Source organism: Crocuta crocuta, unplaced genomic scaffold, assembly GCF_008692635.1.
Source record: "Crocuta crocuta isolate KB4526 unplaced genomic scaffold, BGI_CrCroc_1.0 scaffold695, whole genome shotgun sequence".
NCBI classification, from domain to species: domain Eukaryota; kingdom Metazoa; phylum Chordata; class Mammalia; order Carnivora; family Hyaenidae; genus Crocuta; species Crocuta crocuta.
In genome coordinates, this window is record NW_027528855.1 from 1200721 (window position 1) to 1224950 (window position 24230).

The 24230-nt window shown below is 44.3% G+C and overlaps 1 protein-coding gene across 1 annotated transcript in view; it reads left to right on the forward strand.

The window, feature by feature from the left end:
• The window catches only part of AFF2 (ALF transcription elongation factor 2), a 299562-nt gene that overhangs the window by 259854 nt on the left and 15478 nt on the right, over positions 1-24230 (forward strand). The window contains exons 7-13 of the mRNA XM_077756047.1: positions 3904-4063; positions 5610-6611; positions 8039-8160; positions 12119-12341; positions 17961-18178; positions 18701-18764; positions 22055-22191. Of these exons, the coding sequence (XP_077612173.1) occupies positions 3904-4063; positions 5610-6611; positions 8039-8160; positions 12119-12341; positions 17961-18178; positions 18701-18764; positions 22055-22191 (1926 nt within the window). The remainder of the gene's footprint in view (positions 1-3903; positions 4064-5609; positions 6612-8038; positions 8161-12118; positions 12342-17960; positions 18179-18700; positions 18765-22054; positions 22192-24230) is intronic.

Genomic DNA, 24230 nt, shown 5'->3' on the forward strand with positions numbered 1-24230 from the left:
GAAAGGTTGAGCAGCTGACTTTGAAGTTGTTACAAATGTGGGTCCTCTGAGAAGTTTTATTGCATTGGGGTGAAGTCCAAGAGCACAGTTTTAATATTTACAGACTCTGGAGTTAGACAGTTTGGTACATCAAATGTTAATGATTTTTAGTATAACACATTATCTTTGTCATAATCACTAGCATTGTTTTAAAGGCAGTTTAGTAAAATATGAGAGGAAATGGTGCATGAGAAATAATTCTAATACAGTTTGGTGAATGAAGAATGTGTAAACTGCACATTAGTCCTTCATCTCCTAGGCAGAATCAAGTATTGCATGGGCTAGCCTCACTCATAGCCACTTTAATATACGTTTGGAAAATAAACTGGCAATGTATGAAAATAAATGTAGCAGAAAGGGGACTTTAACTAGCTGCACAGCTAACAGGTTTCAGTGGAGACCTGCAAGTGAAATACTGGGATGATTTGCCAGGTTGAGAGTTCCACCATGAATTCCAGACAAGAATGTGGCCCTAGGCCAGTCATTCTGATATTGATGTTTGTACTGCTTGTGAAGACAGCGTTTCGGTTTTGTATTCATTTTTTGTTCCTGGGAGCTGCTCCAGCTCGGTGCTAGGTGGGCCCAGAGGAAGTGAGGGTCAGACAGACTCAAATATGTGGCTTACATTCCTCAGCACACTGGATACAGCCAGATTCTCCAGCAAGCCCAGGAACAGCAGATTTATAATAGAGGCAAAGGAAGGTACTGGAGAGAACAGTTTTGCTTCCATTTTAAACAACTGTTATTCCCTCCCACAGACACTGGCTCTCCCTATTTCCAACTGTGCAACTGCCCAGAGAAAGCAATTCTTTCTCATTAAGATGCTCAAGTCCTTCACCCCCAGTTTGAGTTCTCTTTGTGTCCTTTCTGAATTCAAGTCCACCTTCCCTCTCGCTCCCTAGTATCCATGTTCATCAGTGTGGATCTGAAAAGCTGATGAATCTATTCCTGTTCTTTCTACACGACTTTCCCTTAAGGGGTCATTGTCAATAGTGACTGGCCGTGGAGTCCTTCCTGAGAACACAGCAATAGATTTAGCTGTAAGAAGTCTTAGGGAAAATAATTTCAAGTCTCATTTTATTGGGTCTCAGTCAAGGTCACTCTGAGGTTTCAAATAGTCTTTATTTCAAGTCTATATCTATCTATACTTATTTATACATATAGTTAGAGTCAGTTTTTCATATGTGGTTTCTGTCCACATCCACAATCCCTTAATCAAAATTCGGAAATTGATAAAGTCCTGAGAGCTGTCATTTTCAGTAACTTTGAGACAAACTCATTTCATGACAGAACCCGACCTCAACTGATGTGCAGCTATTTATTTAAAGTTTTTATTCCTCTTAACTGGTAATGTTACTGTAGCAATATTAATGAGTTTTTGAGATTTATGAAAGGGTACTTCCCCAGATCCCACTTGACATATTTTATACACACACACACATATACATATACCATATACATATGTGTATATATATGTAAACACACACTATACATATATACATATATATCTGGTATATATGGTATATTCATGTAAAATTTTAAAAATCTGAACATCAAAATTCTTCTCCCCTTCAAAGTGCTTTGGATAAAGAACACCTGTGTACAAATGCATACATACAAGTTTCAAACTAAGTCTGTGAAGCTTTACTGTGATGCAATGAATAAGTTAATTCTGGCAAATAAGACATCTGTGCCTTATGTGTATCACCTCAGTGCATCCAGTTATACGGGAATAATCCCTGAGATTGTTTTGTTTCTTAAAGCAGTTGCTCAAAAATAATCCAGTAAGTGGAAACACTATCCAGAAATATTCCAAAGTAAATCTAGAGTCGAGTTTGGTAATACTAGGATGACCTGAGTCTTCTGAGAAGGCAGAAATGAATGCACAGATATGAAAGAAAACTAGGCAGCCACTTTCACCTGAAAACCATAAGTATGAGTTCGACTGTATTGCAGTCCAGCAGCCAGTCAGCTCAGGCCAGCGGATGCTCCATGCTGGACTTCAAACTGTACTTGGGGAGAATTGAGACCAAGTTAGCATAACGTCTGGATTGGTCTCATTAGATATGTTCCCTCAGTCTTTATTTAGTAACCAAAGACAAAAACAATTGATTACATTTAGAGGGTGCTTTGCATAAATATAGTTTTTACTGCCTTTAAGGAGAGTTGTAGGGCCCCATCCCTGCTGTCCGGGACACATACAGGCACACACGCACACACATACACACATACGTGCATGCACCTTCCCAGGGGATACAGTCCCCTATTTCCTCTGCTTCCCTTAATCTCTTGGTGTATTTGGCAGAGAAATGTACTTTCGGATAGCATTTACTTAGCAGATAGCATTTTAAAATGAGCTTTGCTATATGAAAGAAAATACCTACCTGGGAGATTAAAGGGGCAGTCTTTAGGGAAGCCAGGCACATGGAATGAAAAGGCTCTCTGCACTGGATAGTGACTGACAAGGGGCCCATGCTGGCTTAAAAGGGATCCTGTTCCTTCCCAAGCAGCAGCTGAGTAATGGCTCCAACTCAGCAGGCAGGAGCTCTCATGTTGGAGGAAAAAATAGCCACTGCTGAGGGGGGCGGATGGGGGCAGCCAAGGAACAATGCTTTGTGCTCCCAGAGTCTTCGGCAAAGGGGTCCTTGAGGTCCTTCTTGCTACAGTTTGAAGGAGGGACCACAGGACGAGATGCCCTCCGGAACTAGGGCTGGACTCTCCTGACTGAGCTGAGACGGGGAGCCAGGCCGGGAGCTGGGAGCATCAGCGGCAGTGTGTCCTTAGCAGATACGTGGGCCGGCCCGCGGGTTCAGCAGGGACCATGCTCTGGCCCCCGGCCCTGGCCTCACCATGATTAAACTTCCCTCCAAAGAGGGTATTGGGCTCATGAGATGGGGAGATGAGAGCCCTTTCCGCTCCCTGAGGTTGGAGCCCCACTTCTGACACTGAGCCCAAGGGCAGGGGACAATGACATAGCCCAACATGCCAAGAGGCAGTGGAGGGTGATTTGTTATGGGCACAGAGAGCAAACAATTAGTAAGGAAAAGGACTGAGTATCATTAAAGGCCGAGTGGCAAATGGTATCAATTTTCAAATGCTTTGCTTGCTCAGCTTTACACATTTGAAATCCATCATTAGACTTGTTCAGTCCTTTATGATCATACCTCCGAGTAAGAGTTTTATAAAAGAGTTTACAAAACTTAGGATGAAGGCAGCCAAGAAATGTGACTCTGGTCACCTCGGTGCTGGGTGCTGGGCACCCCACAGGGAATATGCTTCCCAGAGCCTCTGCCGTTGCTGTTCTCCCCTTACTTCTCCAACTAGCTGGGGGGCAGAGGCAAGCCTTCCTCCCTTGGGACTTCAGTTTCCTCTGATTCAAATGGGGGTCAAATTCACCCATCCTCGATGAGAGAACTATACTGTGTATAGCTGAGATGACAGCTCCTTGACAAACCTCTGGGTTTCTGAACAAGATGGCACCCAAAAATGAAAAACTATCTCAACTAAAAAAGGCATGGGACAGTTAAGAATGTAAGGCTGTGTATGGCATGTGGTATCTGTATCTGTATCAGGAAGGCATGCAACCTTGATTTAAAGTTTTCACATGGAATGCAGAAGGCAAGACGTTCCTGACTAGGAACGCAGTGTGACAGAACACTAGGAACTTAGCCACACGTTTGACCTTTAGCCGCTCACCAGGCCTCCCGACCCTCCCATTTCCCATCTATAGAATGGGATGGCGTGCTCCATTCTGCCTGTATTCAGCAGATCATTGGTCCTTATGCTGAACGTGGCTGCTGGGGTGCTCTTTGCCTGCTGACTCGAGATTACATGAGGCAATGGATGATGTCATTTTTCTTTCAGCCCACTCTTGGCCACTCCTCAGCCCCCGCCTGCAGTGCAAGCCAGCGGGGGATCTGGCAGCTCCAGTGACTCTGAGAGCAGCTCCGAGTCAGACTCAGACACTGAAAGCAGCACCACTGACAGCGAGTCCAATGAGGCACCTCGTGCAGCCACTCCAGAGGTGAGTGAAGCACTGTCACCCAGGCGGCACTCCCAGTGCACGTGCACATGCACACGTGTACACACACACACATACACGTGCGTGCACACACAGACACACACTGTCAGCACAGTGAACACTTCAGGAAAGTATTTGGGTATTTGACATCATTTTTTCCCTCGAAAACATGGATTTGTACAGCCCCTTGAAGACAGACATTTCTTGCCCTGGCACTCATTTAGCTCCTTTGAGCCTCAAGCTTCATCACGTGTAAAACCTAGAATAGTGATGCCTGGGCTAGCAACTTCTCTTTTGAGAGAACCAGTCAACACCCACTTCTGACCCTGGGGACACTATCTCTTACTCCAGGCTGAAGTGCTGAATTGCCACTTGGCAAGTAAGACTCAAGACATGTGACGGGTTTTTTTAAATTTCAATTTGCATCCTCCAAGTGTGTTTGATAATAATTCATGAACACATTTAACACAGCTCCATAAAATACCAAAATTATACTTTCAAAATAAAACAAATGTACCCTTCCCCTCCCTTCCTCTCTGAGTCAGAATAACCCCTCAGCTCCCCCAAGCCTGCACCTCATACAGCAAGCAGATACATCCAGGGCTCTGTAGACACTTGTTTGTAATAATCAGAACATGGACCAAGTGCCAGGCACCATGAGAAGCCCTTGACCTGCCCTTTCTCATGTTATATTCAGAACAATTCTACGGGGTCCTCGCTATCCCTACCCCCATTTTATAGATTAGAGAAAAAAGTTCTGAGAGGTTGAGAACCATCAACAGTGGCAGCCAATACAGTTTCCTCGACCCTTCCCTGCCATTGCCCTGTGCGGGTTGGTATCCCAACTACTCAAGTGTTTTTAATTCTGTCACCCACTGTTGGCTGGTGCCATAAGCCTCAGCTGATGGCTTTCAAAAGAAGAGCAGTTCTAATAAAAATGATGGCTCTTTTAGTTCAACAGGCAGAATTCAGAGTTAGGAATCAAGCACCTGAATTGTACGCATCATTTCCATGGCTTAACAGCGGACGCTAATGTCTGCATGCATGTCCCCATAAATTGGTTATTGCCCATATGCTGAGGAAACTGCAGTGGGTTTTTGGAAGTCAGATCTTTTCATCCTTCAGTAAAAATAGAAAAGGCTTGTTCTTTTTGCAGTGAATTACAGCATCATATAGGAGGCACTGGCACTTTGGCAGATAGGAAGCCTTTCCTTTTGAATTACATGTGAGGCACACATGCATGGCTCTTCAGGACCCGAGATCATTACCTCTGCCTCCTGGTGAGCGGTTGGGCAATGAGTCCCACCAAAGGATTTAGGGAACAGTTTTCCCTGCCAGGCCTCCCTTTTCCCTGGAAAAGCCCTCTGTGAAGAATTCTTTCCTTCCTCGCCAGNTGGATAATTTGATTAATTTGGATTCTGGGTGTGTTTCTAAATGTGTGAAAGGGCACTTAACATGCACATCTCCTATCAGCACTTGGTGTACTGGAGGTCCTTCTAGATTCTTCAGAGAGGTGAAATTCTTTCTTGCTGTTGCTTCTCATCCACAGCCTGAGCCGCCCTCAACCAACAAGTGGCAGCTGGATAAATGGCTTAACAAAGTGACATCCCAAAACAAGTCGTTTATTTGTGGCCAAAATGAAACGCCCATGGAGACGGTGTCTGTGCCTCCTCCAATCATCCAGCCGATGGAAGTCCAGATCAAAGTGAAGACAAACCCCAGCCAGGTCCTGGCTGAACCCAAAGAGAGGCCTCTCCTCAGTCTTATCAGGGAGAAAGCCCGTCCACGGCCTACCCAGAAAACTCCAGAAACAAAGGCTTTGAAGCATAAGTTGCCAACTACTATTGAGACAGCTTCTCAAAGGACAATTGGAAAAAAACAGCCCAAAAAAGTTGAGAAGAACACCAGCATTGACGAGTTTACCTGGCCCAAACCAAATATTACCAGCAGCACCCCCAAAGAAAAAGAAAGCATGGAGCTTCCTGAGCCCCCAAGAGGCCGCAACAAAGCCACTGCCCACAAACCAGTCCCTAGGAAGGAACCAAGGCCAAACATTCCCTTGGCCGCCGAGAAAAAGAAGTACAGAGGGCCTGGCAAGATCGTGCCAAAGTCCCGGGAATTCATCGAAACGGATTCGTCTACATCTGATTCCAACACCGATCAGGAAGAGACCCTGCAGATCAAAGTCCTGCCTCCTTGCATTGCTCCCGGGGGCAATTCTGCCAAATCAAAGGAAACCTGTGGCGCCAGCCTGACCCTCAGCACCTTGGTCAGCAGCAGCAGCAACATATCCATCAATAGTGAGGAACCAGCTTTTTCACCTATCCCTGTCATGCAAACCGAGCTTCTGTCCCCTCTACGAGATCACGAGAACCTGAAAAATCTCTGGGTGAAGATTGACCTTGACCTGCTGTCCAGAGTACCCGGTCACAACACGCTGCAAACAGCACCAGCCAAGCCAGACCACAAGGAGACTGCATCGAAGCCCAAGCGCCAGATCGCTGCTGCGACTGTGGAAAAACCTGCCCCTAAGGGCAAGCGTAAGCACAAGGTAAGCTGTCCTCGGTGGCCTGCCGAGTGACCATGAGCAGTGGCTGTCTGTTGGCGAACTTGATATTGAGTCTCATTCGCAAGGAGGCTCATGGCAGCGGATTGCAGTCTTTGGGGAAGGCAATAATGCTTTCCATGGGAAGTGCAGTATTTGACATGACCAGGGAGGAAGTGTTAGGAATCGTATGGAGTTTGGCAGCCAGTATGAAGAGTAACACATATGGCACAAAAGGGATTATGATGTATAGGAAAGAAGACTGTGAAGGGCGTTGCCTTGCCCCAGGCAGCCAATCCCTGGGATGCGCTCCTTAAACAGCGCCTGCTTTCATGGACTCACATGTCCACACCCCACAGTCCCCACCCTGGCAGCAGCAGGGCACCCAAGTGCTCCTAAGGTCACAAATGCGTCCTCTGTGAATTTCCCCAGACACGTATCAGTATCCCTGCACCTGGGTGATACTTTGTTACCCTGGTTCCTAGCAGATACACAGTCTGCCCAGCCCACTGGGTCCCCTCACCTGTGTGGTTGGCCTGACTTGAGGAAACCTCACCTGTGAGAGGTTAGGGCTGAATTCCAGTCCTACAAACTATCATCAGAAGGAGAGGGATGCCTGGCTGTCTCAGCCAGTAGAGCATGCAACTCTTAATCATGAGTTCAAGCCCCACGTTGGGTATAGAAATTACTTTAAAAAAAAAAAATCTATCATCCAAAGGGAAAACCCAAAATGGCCTCTTCCCATTTCAAATAGCTCTAGGCAAGTGAATTTGTATCTAATAAGCTCATTCTGTTGTATCCCCAGATCTCAGGGTAGTTTTTTAGAGTAACATCATCTCATGGCGATATCTGGGTAATATTACTTTTAATGGCTGTCATAGAAAGTCTGGGGACTCTTGTCCTGTCACCGTTTCCCCACTCTTATGGATGATGGCAGTGCAGCCAGGGGCAGGCACACACCTTCAGAGACAGCACATGCCCAGGCATGTCCTGCACATGCCCTATGGCCTTGCATGTTGTTGATGGTATGAGTGACATTGATGTGTTACCCACAGTCCCCATGCTGCTTGGACAGCTTCATGCCATGATGGAGTTGTGATATTAATTTCTACGCGACTTCTCTGTGGGGACATTGTTGATGGGAGAAGAGTCTGAAAATTATAGATTCTCTTTGCTTTTGGTAGGAGAGTACCTGTGCCACTCAGTCTTTAATCAGAGGGTCACGTCATAGCTCGACTCTCTCAAATGCCAACTATTTGGTAGGAGTAAGCTGGGCAAGGCTGATTGCTTTTCTTTCGGATCAGAGATGTGCGTTTAACTCCCCTGGCTAATCTAGAAGTTAAAATAGAAGCAAACTGTCTCCCTCGCTCATGCTTCTTAAATGTCTGTATGTGCCACGTATTTCAAACACTGTGTTTTTCTTCCCATTAAAGCCAATGGGAATTGCAGAGAAAATCCCCGAGAAGAAGCAACATCTGGAGGAGGCTGCAGCTATCTGCCTGCTGCCCCCTTGCATCTCACCAGCCCCACCCCACAAGCCTCCCAACACTAAAGAGTGAGTGTCTTGCCCTGTCTTCGTTTGCCACCTTGATTGTTNCAGGGCTCAAACCCACAAACCATGAGATCATGACCTGAGCCAAAGTCGGACGCTTAACTGACTGAGCCACCCAGGCGCCCCTCTAGGCATGTTTCTTTACTCCAGCTCACATGGAGGACCAAAGTGAACTTTTCAGCACTAAGGGAAGAGTAAAAGGAGTAAATGAATTAAAAAGGGACAGTATCAAGAAGCACCCATCACTTGAAGCAGATCACCTGCTTCTGGGCAACCTCCACTTTTGATAATGATGAAAACAACCCCTTTGCCTTAAGAGGATGCCCAGCTGCTGCTTCCTCCCTGGTGCCATTACTTAACCTGAATAGAGAGCTTGAGGACTAGTAAGTACCTCCTGAACTCCTCAGAGGCCAGAACCATGACACGTTTGAGGAGGCCAGAGAGATGAAGGACACGTGGGAGCTGACCTCCTCTGGGGCAGCTGTGTGTCAGGGAAAGCCAGCTGTGGATACATATGTTCCAACGGGCTGGTGCCCCTTCCACCTCTCCCTCTTTGCATAAATGGCCAGAGTCAGGCACAAGGCCCCCTTGTCCCCTCCCCACCCAGATGGCCCCAGCTTTCCCAGAACAAGTTCTGCCTCCTGTTGCTACCAAGCATTGTGACCAAATTCTTCCATCTTATAAATATCACTTAACTAACAGTCACGTCGGCTACTGGAACCATTCCGTCTGGATAATTATTGCCATAAATTCATTCAACATTAGAGATTACTTCCATCAAAGACCAGTTTTGGAGCCTATTAGCAGCCCAGAGTAGAGAGGCAATCTGGCTAACTGCTGCTAACAATTGATTTCACAGATTACTGTTTAACATCAGTGATATGGCATCAATCTGCCACACATAAGATGTTGGAAATAAGTTTGCAGCTTACATTTGTTTAGATCCTTATTGTTTTGAGAGGAGAGGTTGGAAAAAGCCAATTACCACTCTACACAGTTGGTATAATAAGGAGATTTGGGCCCCAAGCTGCCCCTTTCCCAGAGGCTCCATAGCGCTTTGTATGGTGCCTGTGTATCCCGGGTATAACTTTGCTCCAAAACACCCCGTTGCATATTTGGCATTTCTCAGAACTAACGGCCCCTCCAATGGGGCAAGCTGAGCCCTTCACCTCAGAGTGAGCCAGGCCTGTGGGGAAGCATGCTTCTTCCCCAGTGGTCAAAGATGGTCCTTCCATGGCCCTCCTCCTTTCCTGGAGGACAGACTAAAATGGCGTCGCTGGATGGCACTACCTTCCCAGTTCCCAGACTTTGACCAGTTCAGGCTCCTTGAAGGCTCAAGGAAAAGGCAGGAGGCATTCCCACAACCGTCAGTCTCCAATGCCAGTCTCCCTAAGCAGCCCAGTGACCTGATATTTCTCCCATCTCGTGCAAGATTGATGACCAACTCTTCAGTAAATGTCCAATAATTTGAATTTGTTCTTCATAAAATGGTGTTTCTAACTCATGGTCTTTATGATCTTTCTGCGTTTGTAGTCATTAGGAATGCAGTGTTTACCTAGTAGCATTTATCATTCATAAAGGGCCTAAGGTTCTTAGGCTCATCAAACAAATCCAAATCTGCTCCATCTGTTCCTTGTGCCTTGTCGACCCTCCAAACCCAGTCCTTGGAAATTTCTATGAGACAACATTCACTTTTCTTTTTTTTTTTTAATGTTTTTAATTTATTTCTGAGAGACAGAGAGACAGCATGAGCAAGGGAGGGTCAGAGAGAGAGGAAGACACAGAATCCGAAACAGGCTGCAGGCTCTGAGCTGTCAGCACAGAGCCCGACGTGGGGCTCAAACCCACCAACAGTGAGATCATGACCTGAGCCGAAGTCAGACGCCCAACCGACTGAGCCACCCAGGTGCCCCGACAACATTCACTTTTCTAAATGAATGTTCGAAACTTAGCCAAGACTGCCACACCAGGCCATGACAGCTGTGGTTCCTGTCACCCAGCAGGAGGGCCCTGCAGAGCCCCACCCGCACCCCACACCTCCTCAGGAGGTTGAACCATCAGCAGGGCCTCTGAAGCATTGAGTGGTGGTGGGGACACACTTCTTTTGTCTGCTGTCCTTCTCTGGCCTACACCAAGACGTGCCCATAGTATCAAAAACTGTTCTCATAGTAAGATGCCATAATGGTGACAGAGTGATTTCTAGAACATGCTCCCTGGGTATCCTTCACCAAGGAAGTTATTAAAAGCCCCATGGTTCCAGCTCACTAGCAAATGGATGGAAAGGGGCCCAGGTGACCATTGTCCACGACACAGAATGCGCTGGACTGTGTGCAGCATCCTGAGTCCAGTGGCAGATGGGAAGGCCTAGCCCAACTGTAGTAGCTAATGGCAAATCCAATGCCTCTAGGGAATAGCTTTGCCCCTTGAAGTCCTCACTGCCTTCTCAGGCAGCTCAAGTAGCAGAGGAGTGGCCATGGCTAATGAACCATTCACCTCTCATAGATGCCATGGCAATGCTTAACATACCTCCACACATAATACCTGAAAGTCCAATACCTCCATGCTGATTACACTTAGCGTGGCCTGATGTTTGTGGTGCTTCCTCGTGCACAGGTGTCTGAATCCATATGTTCACCATTGTTTTAATCAGGCATCACAGCTATCTGAAAATGGTTCTCCACATCGAAGCAATTTTTTAAATCTGCTGGCATATCTTTTTTAGTTCATTTTGACTAATTGATGTAATGGCAGAAGCAGTTATGTTTTTAGAAATGTTGCTGCTTGACAAAAATTGACACAGGGCCACATTTATGAAACAAAAGATGGAGAAGATGGCAAATATTATTACAGTTGGCAAATGTGGGCAACACAGTGGAAGTGGAACGAGCAGACTGCATTGACTGCTACCATTGCAGGAAATCAAACCACTTGAATGCTTGTTCATCTTTGATTTGTTGCCTTGAGATATTGTAAATCTATATTTCTAGACACTGACTGAAATTGACCAAGAGGAAAACATAAATTCTCGTTGACTTAATTTGCTATTGAAAATTGTAGTCAATAATCATGGAAAGTAAATGGCTGCACAGTGCAATATTAGTTGTCTAAGAAAAGATTAAAATTCAAGTAATCTTCATTGATTAGGCTAAGACAGTAACTAAAATGAAAATCCATGACCCAATTACCATGTTAAGCAGCTAGCATAAGGTTTTAGTTGTTCTGTTTTATTTGAAGTCTCTGTCTATTTGATGATGCCCATTTAATGGGCAGATAAATCAGTCTGAAAGCACAGGAGTACTTCTAGAACTACAGATATCTTGTGGCGATATAACAAAATAGGTTTCAGATGGGTTCTGTAAAGTGGAGCACATCAGTACTCTCTGGTATAACAGCTTGAGGTCAGGAGCTTCTTACACCTCAGCGTGGGCATAGAACATTTTGAAAGTACAGTGTGCAGTATATCACAAAAGTATTTAGTGTGTTATTGATAGCTAAGTAATGTACAAGCATACTATTTCTTAAGAAAATATCCCCCCACTAATTGTTTATTGTACCATTCATTGTGTGATTATGCAGTTAAGTCCTGGGGCAAAATAAGTAGGGAACCATCCTAAAAAATGACGGGATTAAAGTCTGCATTGGATTTTCCATAAAAATCTAATTAAGAGGAATCTTGAAAGGTTGCAAATATCACACTGTAGCACCCTTAGACATTTACATTTTTCATGGAGTTCTGCTTCAAAGACATGTGTTTATTCTTGGATACATACATTTTCATTTATTTATAATTATATCTCTCTATAGATATCTACGTCTATGTGCATTTTTATATTTATACTCTTCGCCATAGGCAAAAGACCATCAGCTAAAATATCACTTACGTTGAAAGTACCAGCATCATGGGAAAAGCCATAATAGAGAGACAAAATTTTATGACACCCTACACTTTTTGTTTATACAGAAACAATTCATCCAGGAGAGCAAATAGAAGGAAAGAAGAAAAGCTGTTTCCTCCTCCACTTTCTCCACTGCCAGAGGATCCTCCACGCCGCAGAAACATCAGTGGCACCAATGGTCCCTTCAGTCAAGACAAAAACATCCCTCTGATTGGACAGATCACATCTACCAAACCTAAGAGGAGTGAAGGCAAATTCTGTGCTACTTTCAAAGGGATATCCGTAAATGTAAGCATCTTGGAATAAATATTATAATCATCAGGCAGAAACAAGTTGACCCAGCTTATCTAAGTGGAAGGGACCACAGGGGGTTGGGCAGAAGAGGCAGACAGAAGATACAAATGTGTGTGCAGAAATACGCAAACTCCCCATTATTTCAAAGCTTGATTATTCTAACATAGGATGAATTTTTCATTCCAGTCTTACTTAACCAAACAGCTTATTATGCAGAGACTCAGGGCCTTGTATATCATTTGGTCAAATGCTTTCATGTCTTGGCAGTGGGGAAGCTTCCAAAATACTGATCACAGCATCTGGCACATGGTAGGTGCCGATCATTTAGCGAACACATGGATGGGGTGGGATTGCCCAAGATCACTGAACTGGAGCTGGAACCCCCAGTTACATCTTTCCACCACCCAGCTTAGCACATGTGAATTATGCTTAAAATAGTGGCTGTCAAGGATGGAATTTAAAAGATGTATCTGTTGCTAAAAATCACACAATTGTGGTTCTAAACCCAGCTAAAGGATTATCCAGGCCTTTGGATTTCCTGCATGGCTGCTCCATTAGCATAGAAATTTGAGACTCTGTATCACTTTGCACATCCACCCAGTCTTTCCATCTGTCTCAGGTATAGGTACCTGAAGTGCAGAAGCCATGAGCAATAGTGTCACCAGTGAATATTAACGACCAATGCATTTGCTTTTCCATGTATTTGCAGATGTAGCATCCATATGCATCTAGTCTCCTTTAAGCATAATATAAAAAAAGCAGTTATGTGAAAATCAATGATCTTTCGAATGTCTTGATGCCAGTGTGGTGGGCCCTGAACCAAAGTGCTCATTTACCACTCCCACGAAAAGCCATGAGGCCTCTGAGCTTGAAGGACCCCTATGTAAAGTCCTCCATCATCTGATATGGCTGGCATGGCATACATATCTATGCAAATTTCATCACCAGTATAGAGAAATTGTTCCTTATGAAATAGTCCTTTTCCATATGAAATTTGTGCATGTATATGTGTGTGCCAACATAGTATTTGCATTCACATTTTAAAATGCTGACTTTGTTAGAAATAAACTATCTAGTCTAAACAAGAATTATACTATCAATCCTATTTTTCACACCAGATGTAATTAATATTGTAAACTCCAACTGGCGCTCTTCTGTACTGCAAGCATTGGGAGGGCATACACCATACTAGGCAATTGTCTTTCTACAGGGCCTGGTATGTCGGCACAAAGAATTAGGTGCTTGATACAGCTGTGGTTATGACAATGGTAACGCTTACAAGAATCTGCAAAGTCATTTCCACAAGAGCTAAAAGCTTCTAGGGAAACCTAATAAATATGGTTACATCTGCACCCAGAAATGGATTGTCCTTCTTAAGGAAATCACTGGAGTCTCCCATGATAGTTTCCCACGACTAACCACCTATTGCCTCTTCTTTGGTCATTCTTTCTCTTTGTGAATGGCTGGAAAGCCAGAAGACTAGTATATTTTTGCCCTAGCCTAGGAGTTAAAATACTTGGTTCATAGTGCTAAAACTGCAGTGGGTTTTCTGTGGCCTTGGGCAAATTATGAAACCTCTAGAGTCCATAAAATGAGTGAATTTGACTAGATGATCTATAAGGCTTCTTCCAGCTCCCAACATGTTTTCAGTATTATGCTCTCAGCATCTTCTGTATTCCACATTTGCATGAAGGCTTATTTATTGAGTCAGTGGATGCCTGAGTGTGGACAGAGGACATGTTTATGTAACTTACTTACATGATCATGGCTGAATGAAGCCATTTCCAGTCTGATGTGCCAGGACTGACATCAATGCCATGTGTGCAGTTGGATGTGGTGCTTCAGAGTTCTTGTCACATATCTCGGCCATAGAGACAAGTGGGACCATCTTGGGCTGACTCCACTGTTTGGTCTGGGCCATCTGGCTTTGGCAGTAGAAACATGGAGTTGGCTTAGGAGTTTTAGAAGGCTCTGATTTTTTTATGTGTTTGGGTTGAATAAAATCCATAATGATTTGTCAACTATTTTCTCCCTATCCATCATAACAATTTTTAGATGTGTAGCCCCTCATTAAATTCATCTCAGTGAGCTCTTGGCGATAAGAATTTTTGATAATCAGAAGATCCTGGATCAAGTGGAAAAGATAAATTTTCATGGACATAAGAAATGTTCCCATTTGGCTTCCATTTTTAATTTTTTTTTTTTAATTCTTGAGAGACAGAAAGAGAGAGAGAGATGCAGAGAAAGAGGGAGGTAGAGGATCCAAAGCAGGCTCTGAGCTGACAGCAGCGAGCCTGATGCATGGCTCAAACTCACAAACTATGAGATCATGACCTGAGCTGAACTCGGATGCTTAACCGACTGAGCCACCCAGGTGACCTGGCTTCTATTTTTAAGGTGACCTTTTGACTAAGGCAGGTATGCATTCATGCACTCAGCAAATTACTGGGAGTACAAGGCTGTGGGGCAGGGGGCATGGGGTACGGTAGCCATGTCATAAATCAGAGATGGCTCCAGTGTTCAGAGAGCTCTCAATATAAGGGAAGCAATGAAACATGTGCTCCAAGAGTTAGAATATAAAGTGGATATGGTGATTGGTGTCATAGAGAAGGGACTGAGACAGACTTCAGATCTCTAAAGGGGCCAAGGAGGATTAACGCACTTCTGACTATAGACAGAAGGCCGTTTTCTTGGAGGAGAAGGCATTTGTTGAGCTGGGCCTTAATAGATGAATACGGTTTAGAAATGAAGGACGTGGATAAACAAAATGGGATCTGTCCATACAACGGAATATTATTCAGCCTTAAAAGGGAAGGAAATTCTGACGCGTGCTACAACAGGGATGAGCCTTGAGGACTTTATGCTAGGTAAAATAAGCCAGTCATATGTGTTTTACCATAATTTCTTTTTTTTATGTTTCTTTTTTTAAATTTTTTACAAATAGTTTATTGTCAACTTGGTTTCCATATAACACCCAGTGCTCATCCCAACAAGTGCCTTCTTCCATGCACATCTCCCCCCTCCCCCTCCAACACCCATCAGTCCTCAGTTTGTTCTCAGTATTCAAGAGTCTTTCATGGTTTGCCTTTTCTCCCTCTCCCCCACTCTTTCCCCCATTTACCATAATTTCTTAAAATTAAAAAGTAAGTTATCACAAGGCAAAAAAAAAAAAAAAAGAAAGGTAATAAAGGGAAGGTACTTTCAACTAAAACTACGCATGAACCAAAGCAAGACAGTGAAGAAAGTGAGGTGTGTTGAGTCTGGTGGAAGGTCCATGGGAATGAGTAGTGGGAGATGAAGTGGAAAGCTGAAGCCAGATCTGGGAGGACCTTACATGCCAGCAAAGGAGCTCAGCCCTGGGTTTGCATTTGGATGCAAGGCAGTGAAATCTGCTGGCCAGCAGCAGATTGAGAGTGGATTGGAGAGGCTAGCTCAGAGGTCAGGGGTCCAGCCAGGAGGCTGATGGTCTTAGTCAGAAGCTACAGGCTTCAGAGGAGGAAGGGACAGATTTGAGAAACGTTGGGGAGATGGAATGAATAGGACTTTGTAATTGATTGGATAAGGGTAATAAAGAGGAAGAAATTAAAGATGAAATACAGCTGTGAAATTCATTTTATTTTGAAGGTCTTTTCAAAAAGAGTTTTAGGAACATTATCATTTTTTGAAATGAAAGAATTTACAGAACTTAGATATATAAAGCTGACTGAGCAGAGCAGCTCAGATGGAAGGCAAGGTCAGGAGACACTGGTTCCCATGTTCCTACCCCAGGGATGCCCACGGTGCCCTTACTGACATGGAGAAATCCAGCCTTGGTAACAGGGAAGACCATCCTGCCATTAACAGAAAGAGGGGATGGATTTGGTTATCAATTTGGTTTCAGAGCAATTTGAGGTACTAATGGACCATCTTGGTGGTAATGACTCAGAGGTGATCACTGCAGGTCTAGAGCTCTAGAGAGAAAGGTCGAGGTTTCCACTTGGCAGTGGTCTGCGTGTTGTCAAGTCTGTGCCAGTACATACACGACTGGCAAATCCTGCCAAAGTCAAGAAAGAAGAGACCTAAGGAATGAACCTTGGGAGATACCAACTTTAGGGAGATACCAACTCAGAAGACCATACAGAGGAAGAGGTCCCATGGCAAAGCATAACCAGAAATAGAAGAGTCAGGATCATCTCACCATTGCCAAGGAGAGAGGGCAGAGTCTACCATGTGAACAGGGCACGTGGTCTCATGACACATACTGTCACAGGATTACAAATCTTGCCACCTATTTTCTTCCTCTGGATCCCACTCTTTCTGTGGGCAATGACAGTTCAGAGTGAAGCCCCAAAGTCTCTTACCCATTTGGTTTTTGATCTGGTCAAGAGGAGCTTTCACTATCCTGGAGGCCCTCAGGTGGCATAGACACAGACATCAGTCAAGACCTCAGGAACAAAAGGGCAGATTCAGCCTTAGTCCCAGGATACAAGGCCTGGTGTGCTGCTATTTGCTGCACTGGATTTGGTATTTTGCAGTGGCTGGGGTATCTTATTTATTCTAGTGAAAGTTCTGAGCTGTTCCCTTATTAAAAGTATACATATCAGGTTCACCTCTCTCTCTCTCTCTCAATCTCTCTCTCTCTCTCTCAATGTCTCTCTCTCTCTTTCTTTGTCTCTTCTCTCTCTCACCCTTTTTTTTTAACCAGTATAGCCTTACTTTATTAAATAAGTTGAAATTGTAATTTAAAATCTTCCCACAAAGAAACCTGTGAGCAAAATTGCTTCACTGGTACATTATTTCAAATATTTAAGGATTAAGTAAAACCAATTCTATACAAACTTTTCTCAGAAAAATGGAGAGGAAGGAATATTTGCCAATATTCTATGAGGGCCATCATTATCCTAACACTCAGTCCAGACAAAGACATTACAAGAAAAGGAAACTACAGACCTAACTCCATCATCAACATAAATGCAAAAATTCTTTTTTTAAATTGTTTTAATGTTTGTTTGTTTGGTTGGTTTACCAGCACAACACACTTTATATACTTTGCTTCAGTAAACTTGACATACAACAAATAGATAAATTAGGAAGTGGTTATTCATTGCACGAAAAGGTGATTTGATTTACAAATACGATTCATTAGAGCAGTGTGGCTCCCAGACTAGCAGAATCAGCATCACCTGGGAACTTATGAGAAATGCAAATTTTCAGGCCACCCTGTACAGCCTGAGTGAGAAACTTTGGGGATGAGGCCCAGCAGCCTGTGTTTTAACAAGCTTTCCAAGTCTTGCACCCACTCTTGCTGAGTCCTCTCTCTCCTTGCTCATCTCTCTATCTTTCTTTCCCTCCCTTCCCCCTTCCTCCTCTCCCCACCCACCTCTCCTACCAGATATACCAATGGCTGTCTTCATGGGATGACGGGGCTTATGTAATCACAGCACTTGACTACCTTGGTGGTTGGTGTCATCACAGACCAAAAGCCGGTGATATACCAGGGTCACCTATTTATCCTCCAGCTGTGTGCATTGTTTTCCTTTCTCTTGTTTCCTAATGTGCTTGACATTCAAAGTACATACGAAAAGATGGTCTAAAAAGCTGGACCTTATGGTGACTCTTTGTCCTTTTTCTCAGGATGGAGACACTCCAAAAAAGACAGCCTCTGCCACTGTCACTGTCACCATCACTGCAATTNCCACAACCACTACCACAACCATCTCCACCATCACCTCTACCATCACTACTGGCCTCATGGACAGCAGTCACCTGGAGATGGCATCCTGGGCAGCCCTGCCCCTTCTGTCCAGCAGCACCACCAACGTCCGGAGACCCAAGCTTACTTTCGATGACTCGTATGTTGTCCCCCGATTATCACAGAGATAGCATTGGGGGTGGAGGCTGTATGGCTTTTCTAGCACCTTACACGTGTCACCCACAGTTGGGACCTTAGCAGTAGCTCCTCCTCCCCATGCACAGCTCTGTCCCCACTGAGAAATTTCGTTGGCCCATTTTAATCATGGAGCTCTGTTACCATTTCCAAAGACAGGTGCTTAATTCTAGGTTGCTTTGTCCCCTTTCTTATCCATATCCTCAGATTGAACAGTGTGCCAAAGGCAGCCAGGTTCTTTTGGGTCCGTGGAATTTTCAGACCATGCAACGCCTGGGTTGGAGGGGGCAGTCATTTATCCTGACGCACGCTATGCACTTCATGTTCCACTTCTGGGGTTATTTCAGGGTTGGTTGTCATAGAAGGGAGAGCAATCACCTACCCCTTTGAGGGCATTGTACTGGAATGGATTTATAGTGAAACAATCAGGCTTTTCAGTGAAAAGATGAAACCTTGGTTGCTGAAAGAGATCGTTTTGTTTGTTTAGGGTTCACAATGCTGATTATTACATGCAAGAGGCTAAGAAGCTAAAGCACAAAGCTGATGCACTGGTAGGTTTTTTCCTCTCATTGCTTGCCTCCCATTATGGTATCATGCTTTGAAGGGGAACCAAGAAGGCACTTTACATACAAGTCAAACTTCCTCGCTGGTCTGACACAGGCAGATTGGGGCTGGTTAACTCCTCACAGCAGAGTTCCCAGGTCCCTGGCAGCATGTTGCCCTGCCATTACCCATGTTCTTGCTCTTCCTCCCCTTGCCCTAACTTCAGAAGCTAAACGGCATATACTATTGTTGTCTTTTGAGTGAATTTTCAAATGACTTTTGAAACTGCCCTGGAGAAAGTGGGAACTCCCATTGGTCCCGATAAATCAGGACCAGTGTGGCACAGAGAAGGTTATGGAAAGCTAGGTAAGTGGCCTCAAAAATTGGTTTTGGGAAACCTAGGTTTGTAGAAAAACCTCTGCCCCATGCTGCCTCGATGACATGTCTCCAGAGTGAGGGCTACAGCCAGGTGAGGACCCAACACAGAGAAGGGAAGTTCTGTCATCTGGATTTCTGAGGACGCATGGCCCTGCTGCCTCAAGGGCCTTGGCCACCTAGATCAAGGATGAGCTCAGCATGTTGAGTTGCCCTGATTACTTCTCCTATCAGGGGGGTCCCAATCACATGTTACAATTCTTCAGGGAGCTTTAAAACAAACCTGATGCCAAAGCCATACCCCAGACAAATGGAATCCGAAGTTCTGAGACTGGGACGCAGGCATGGGCGTTAACACTCTCCACTGTCCTAGAGAAGGCCCTCAATTCAGGATCTTCACCTCTGACTGAACCCCAGCATAACTAGAGGTATCAGTTCAACTCTGTTATGTTGAAAGAGAATAGTATCCTCCAACATGGCATCACATCCATCCAGGACTTAGCGGACCTGCGGTGTTGGACGCTGGCGGGGCTGTGATAGAGTACCATGACAGTCTCTGCGCTGTGACTTGCTGCGTCTGTCGCTTCCCTACTTCCTGTCCTTTTCCCACCATGGTACATATTGCTCAGGTATTGTCTACAGCTAACCTTTCTGTGGTGTGAATCGTCCTTTGAAAACTATTGTCCTCTGCTCCTGCAGATGAAACAGACAAAGCAGCCTGGGTACCAGCTCCACCAGAGATGCTGGGGAGATTTTGCCTGCTACCATTGTATGGGAGGCCACTGATATGTAAGGCATGTCCTCAATTCCACAGCAGCACAGATGTGCTCGTAGGTTGACCCTGTCAAAATCAGGGCAAGGGAGCACATGAACGTTCTTGACAAGCTGGTCCATGGGCTCAGGACGAGTGGGATGGGCATGGGAGATCTTGTAGGTGAGATTTAGAAGAACTGAAAAGCATCAGAGCCACAGAGATACATGCATGTGATTAAGCACTAACACTCTGTTACCTTCCAGTGTCGTGTTTCTGTGTGCCCCCAAACTCACTCTTGGCCTAAGCCATTTAGAAAATGCATTTTCATTTGGGGACATTTCATCCCCCGCATGGGGGCAAAAACCAGTTTGGGGGGTAAAGTAAAGAAGTCAGACATTGCAATGGATGTGACCCCCAAGGCAACAGTACATAAAGAGATAATGAGTACATTTTTGGCATTGAAATTGCAGTGGAGCTGTGTGAAAGACATATCTGAAATACTTTCCTCCGTAGCCAGGGGCGAGATAGTAATGATGGAAAAAGGGTGGAGAAACACTCATTTAGAGGAAGATATCTTCGCTAGGCTTATATCTGTGCCAGAGCTGGAAGCCCCTCTATATTTCAAGCCCCTCGTTTTATGGTTGGGGAAACTGAACCCCAAGAAGAAGGCGTGGCCTAGCTACTGAGTGGCACTATGGCCATGTAATTTCCATCTGGACTTCAGTTTCTCCTCTGGGAAAAAAGAGAGGTTTGGGCTAGGAGATCTGTAAGAAGCCTTCCAGCTATGGGTTTGTGAATGAAAAGTCACTTTGAAAACTGAGGATGTAAAGATTAATTTCCCCGTGGGAGAGTCAGTCAGAGCTGGATTACCTAAGGAAATAATCTTGGAAGGGAAGAGAAGAAGGAGACAATTTGCATAGACACACACAGGTTTTCATAAAATCACTTTGAATTTGGTTGAAACCAGTATTTTTCCACAACAGCTTACAGTAAGGAAAGCACAGAATTCCTGCAATATTTAAAACCTGAAGAACATTTATTATAAAGAGAGTCATTTACAACAAGCAGTTGTACTTAATCCTTTGCTAGAGACAGCCTCTCTGCCATTTTGAGAATTGAAACCTTCGCAGCCACAAGAAAATATTTTGATAAAAGGTATACAAGAAAATTAAAACAGCTAAATCTACATTATATCGGTTCTTTTCCATAAAATTCCATATTAGTGGAATTCCTACATCCCACTATCAAAAATTGAAAACATTAAACACTGTTATAAAATACTCACTATAAAAGTGTCATATATAATATTCATTACACATAAAAAAGAAATCAGTATGTCTAAGTCACTTTAATCATGTCCATTTTCAGGGCTAAAACCTTTTGCGATAAAATTTTGCTAAACTAAAATATTTAGTAGTGCTATATTTTTTGGCTTTTTGACACACTATTTCAGACCATCATTTACAATGAAAGTGATGTGATTATTGTCAACAGTCTCACTAAAGCCTCACATTTTTCATGACAATAGCATCAATTTGTTGTTGCCCTTCTCCTGGGGGTGGTGTCCACGTGCTCACAGAGAGTTCCAAGCACAGACTGTATCTGGATGTGGTCCAGGAGCCTTATCAAAAGCAGAGTTCATCACAAGCTCTGTCCGTAGGACCCTGCCATGAGTAGGCTCATCAATTCAGTGCAGAGAAACTAGCCAAGGCAGTGATTTCCATTCTGGGCCACTAAAAAAAAATGACAATAACAGTACCGCAAATACATGATCACACCGCCGCAACACACGTGCTACCTTGGCTGCCTTTTTCTCTTCCCAACCAGCCTCAGTGTCATGACAATCGAACCTTAAATCAGCTGTGTCATGTGGCTACAAAGTCATATATCGACTCCCCTTTCCATCAGGGCTTCTCAGCCTTGGCATTATTGGCATGTTGGGCGGGGTAATTCTTCACCATGGGGGCTGTCCGGGGCATTGGGGAATGTTTGGCAGTCTCTCTGGCCTGCGGCAACTAGTCCCTTGTGCTCATGACCAGAAATATCTCTAGATGTTGCCAAATGTTACCCGGCAAGAGGGGTGCAAAATTGCCCTAGGTTGGGACCCACTCCTTTATACGAGGGAGAAGAGAGGCAATATTGTGTTCACGAGTGATCTTCCTGTTTCAGTTTGAGAAATTTGGCAAAGCCGTGAATTATGCCGATGCAGCCCTGTCTTTCACCGAATGCGGCAACGCCATGGAGCGAGACCCTCTGGAAGCCAAGTCTCCGTATACCATGTACTCCGAGACCGTGGAGCTCCTCAGGTTCATGGCCTTTCTGCAGCCATCTTCCTAAGCTCATTTCACTCATAATTAGAAACTGCTATGTTTTCTAAAAATATCATTTCCTCCTCCTAATGGTTTGTCCTACACATCTTCTTCTTAGAAGTCATCATAATTAGTTCTTGCCATTCGATTAACATCATGGAAAATTTATAGTTGATGGACACTGCTTTTATAAATGACCCCTTTCAGAGGTTATAATGTGAGTGTTATAATTTGCAATATTCATAAAATTCAAATGGAAACGTGGTGGGTGGAAGTGAAGTATAATAATTTCACCATTTGGCATTGACACTTGCCTTTTCAAAGTGCAATTCAAGAAGGTGGCGCTATGAGGACTCCTGTTATAAACCGTGTTTTCCAAGTATTTCTGCCTCCGTAATTAAAAAGGAGAGGCCATGATTAGGGGCCCCTGGGTGGCTCAGCCGGTTAAGCATCCGACTCAGGCTCAGGTCATGATCTCACGGCTCATGAATTAGAGCCCCACATCAGGCTCTGTGTTGACGGCTTGGAGCCTGGAGCCTGGAGCCTGCTTCAGATTCTATGTCTCCTTCTCTCTTTGCCCCTACCTGGCTTGCTCTCTCTCTCTCTCTCTCTCTCTCTCGCAAAAATAAACAAACCTTTTTTAAAAATTGTAAAAAAGGAGGGGCTGCAGAGTTGGCATCTAAGGCTGCAGGTGCGCAATAAACTTCCCATGTGTCTGGAATTTCAGGGAAACAGACAAGGTGGTAGCAGAGGAGGGGTAAAGGTAAGAGGATTGGAGCGAGTATATTAACTGCACAGATTCTTGATCTCATTTGCATTTGAAATGAAATTTTCTGGCCTCTTGTTGGTCTCTATGGAGAAGAATTTGTGGGTAATCAGAAAAATTCCTGGAAGAAGGGGAAAGAGAAGAAATGCCTGTCGTAGTATTTTCCGGTAACATGCAGATATTTGTAAAATAATTTAATCCACTTCTGAATAGTGGGAAAGCGCCATAATTTGCTGGATGGACTAAATAATTGCTTTTGAGATTGAGTGAGCCATTCTTTACCTGATAGGTCCTTATTTCCGGGTCACCTCTGGCTCGATTAAAAGAGTGTGGACTATTATAAAGGAACAAAAATCTATGCTTGCCTAGAATCAGATGATTAAGCTAAAGCCACAAAAGTAAGGAGATTACAAGGAAAGCAGCCTCACCTTGGCAGGCCAGGCAGCCACCTTCCAATTTTCTCTGTTCAGAGAAGCATGTGAAGTATCTCTTGGACTTTCTTTTTGCTCTGTGAAAGCCACCACTCTCACTCTGTGGCTTTTTAAGGGGAAAATGATTTCTCAGTGTATTCAAGGCTGCCAGTGATTTTCATTGATGCACAAAATGAAAATTCTTGCAAAACTTATAAGGATTAAAAATTGAGGGGTGGGACACCTGGGTGGCTCAGTCGGTTAAGCTTCTGACTCTTGGTTTCTGCTTAGGTCATGATCTCACAGTTCATGAGTTCAAGCCCCACATCAGGCTCCGTGCTGACAGTGGAGTCACCTGGGTTTCTTTCACTCTGTCTTTCTCTGTCCACCCCCCACTTGTGTGCGCTCTCTCTCTCTCTCTCTCTCTCTCTCCGCTCTGACTGCACGGAGCCTGCATGGGATTCTCTCTCTTTCTCACTCTCTCTCTCTCTATACCCCTGTGCTCTTCCCCCATCTCAAAATAAATAAAAAAACTTTTTAAAAAATTGATTGAGTCCTTAGCAGAGGACTGCCTAAATATGACTCCCTTTTTTCTGCAACACATCTTTTATAAAATTATGTTCCCATAGCCGTTTGAGGGCTATATTTTCCTTCCTGTGTTGGAGAATTTCTTCCTAAGCCTGTATNCCTTTGCTGGTGGTGGGAATGGAAATTGATCATTGTAAATTGAGGGCAATTTGACATTGTGTAGGAAAACCTCTACAAATGAGCATTCATATCTTTTCAGCCAGTAATTCAACTTCTAGAAATTTGAATTTCCTGTACTGAAGAAAATAACTGTAAGAGTAGAGAAAATTATC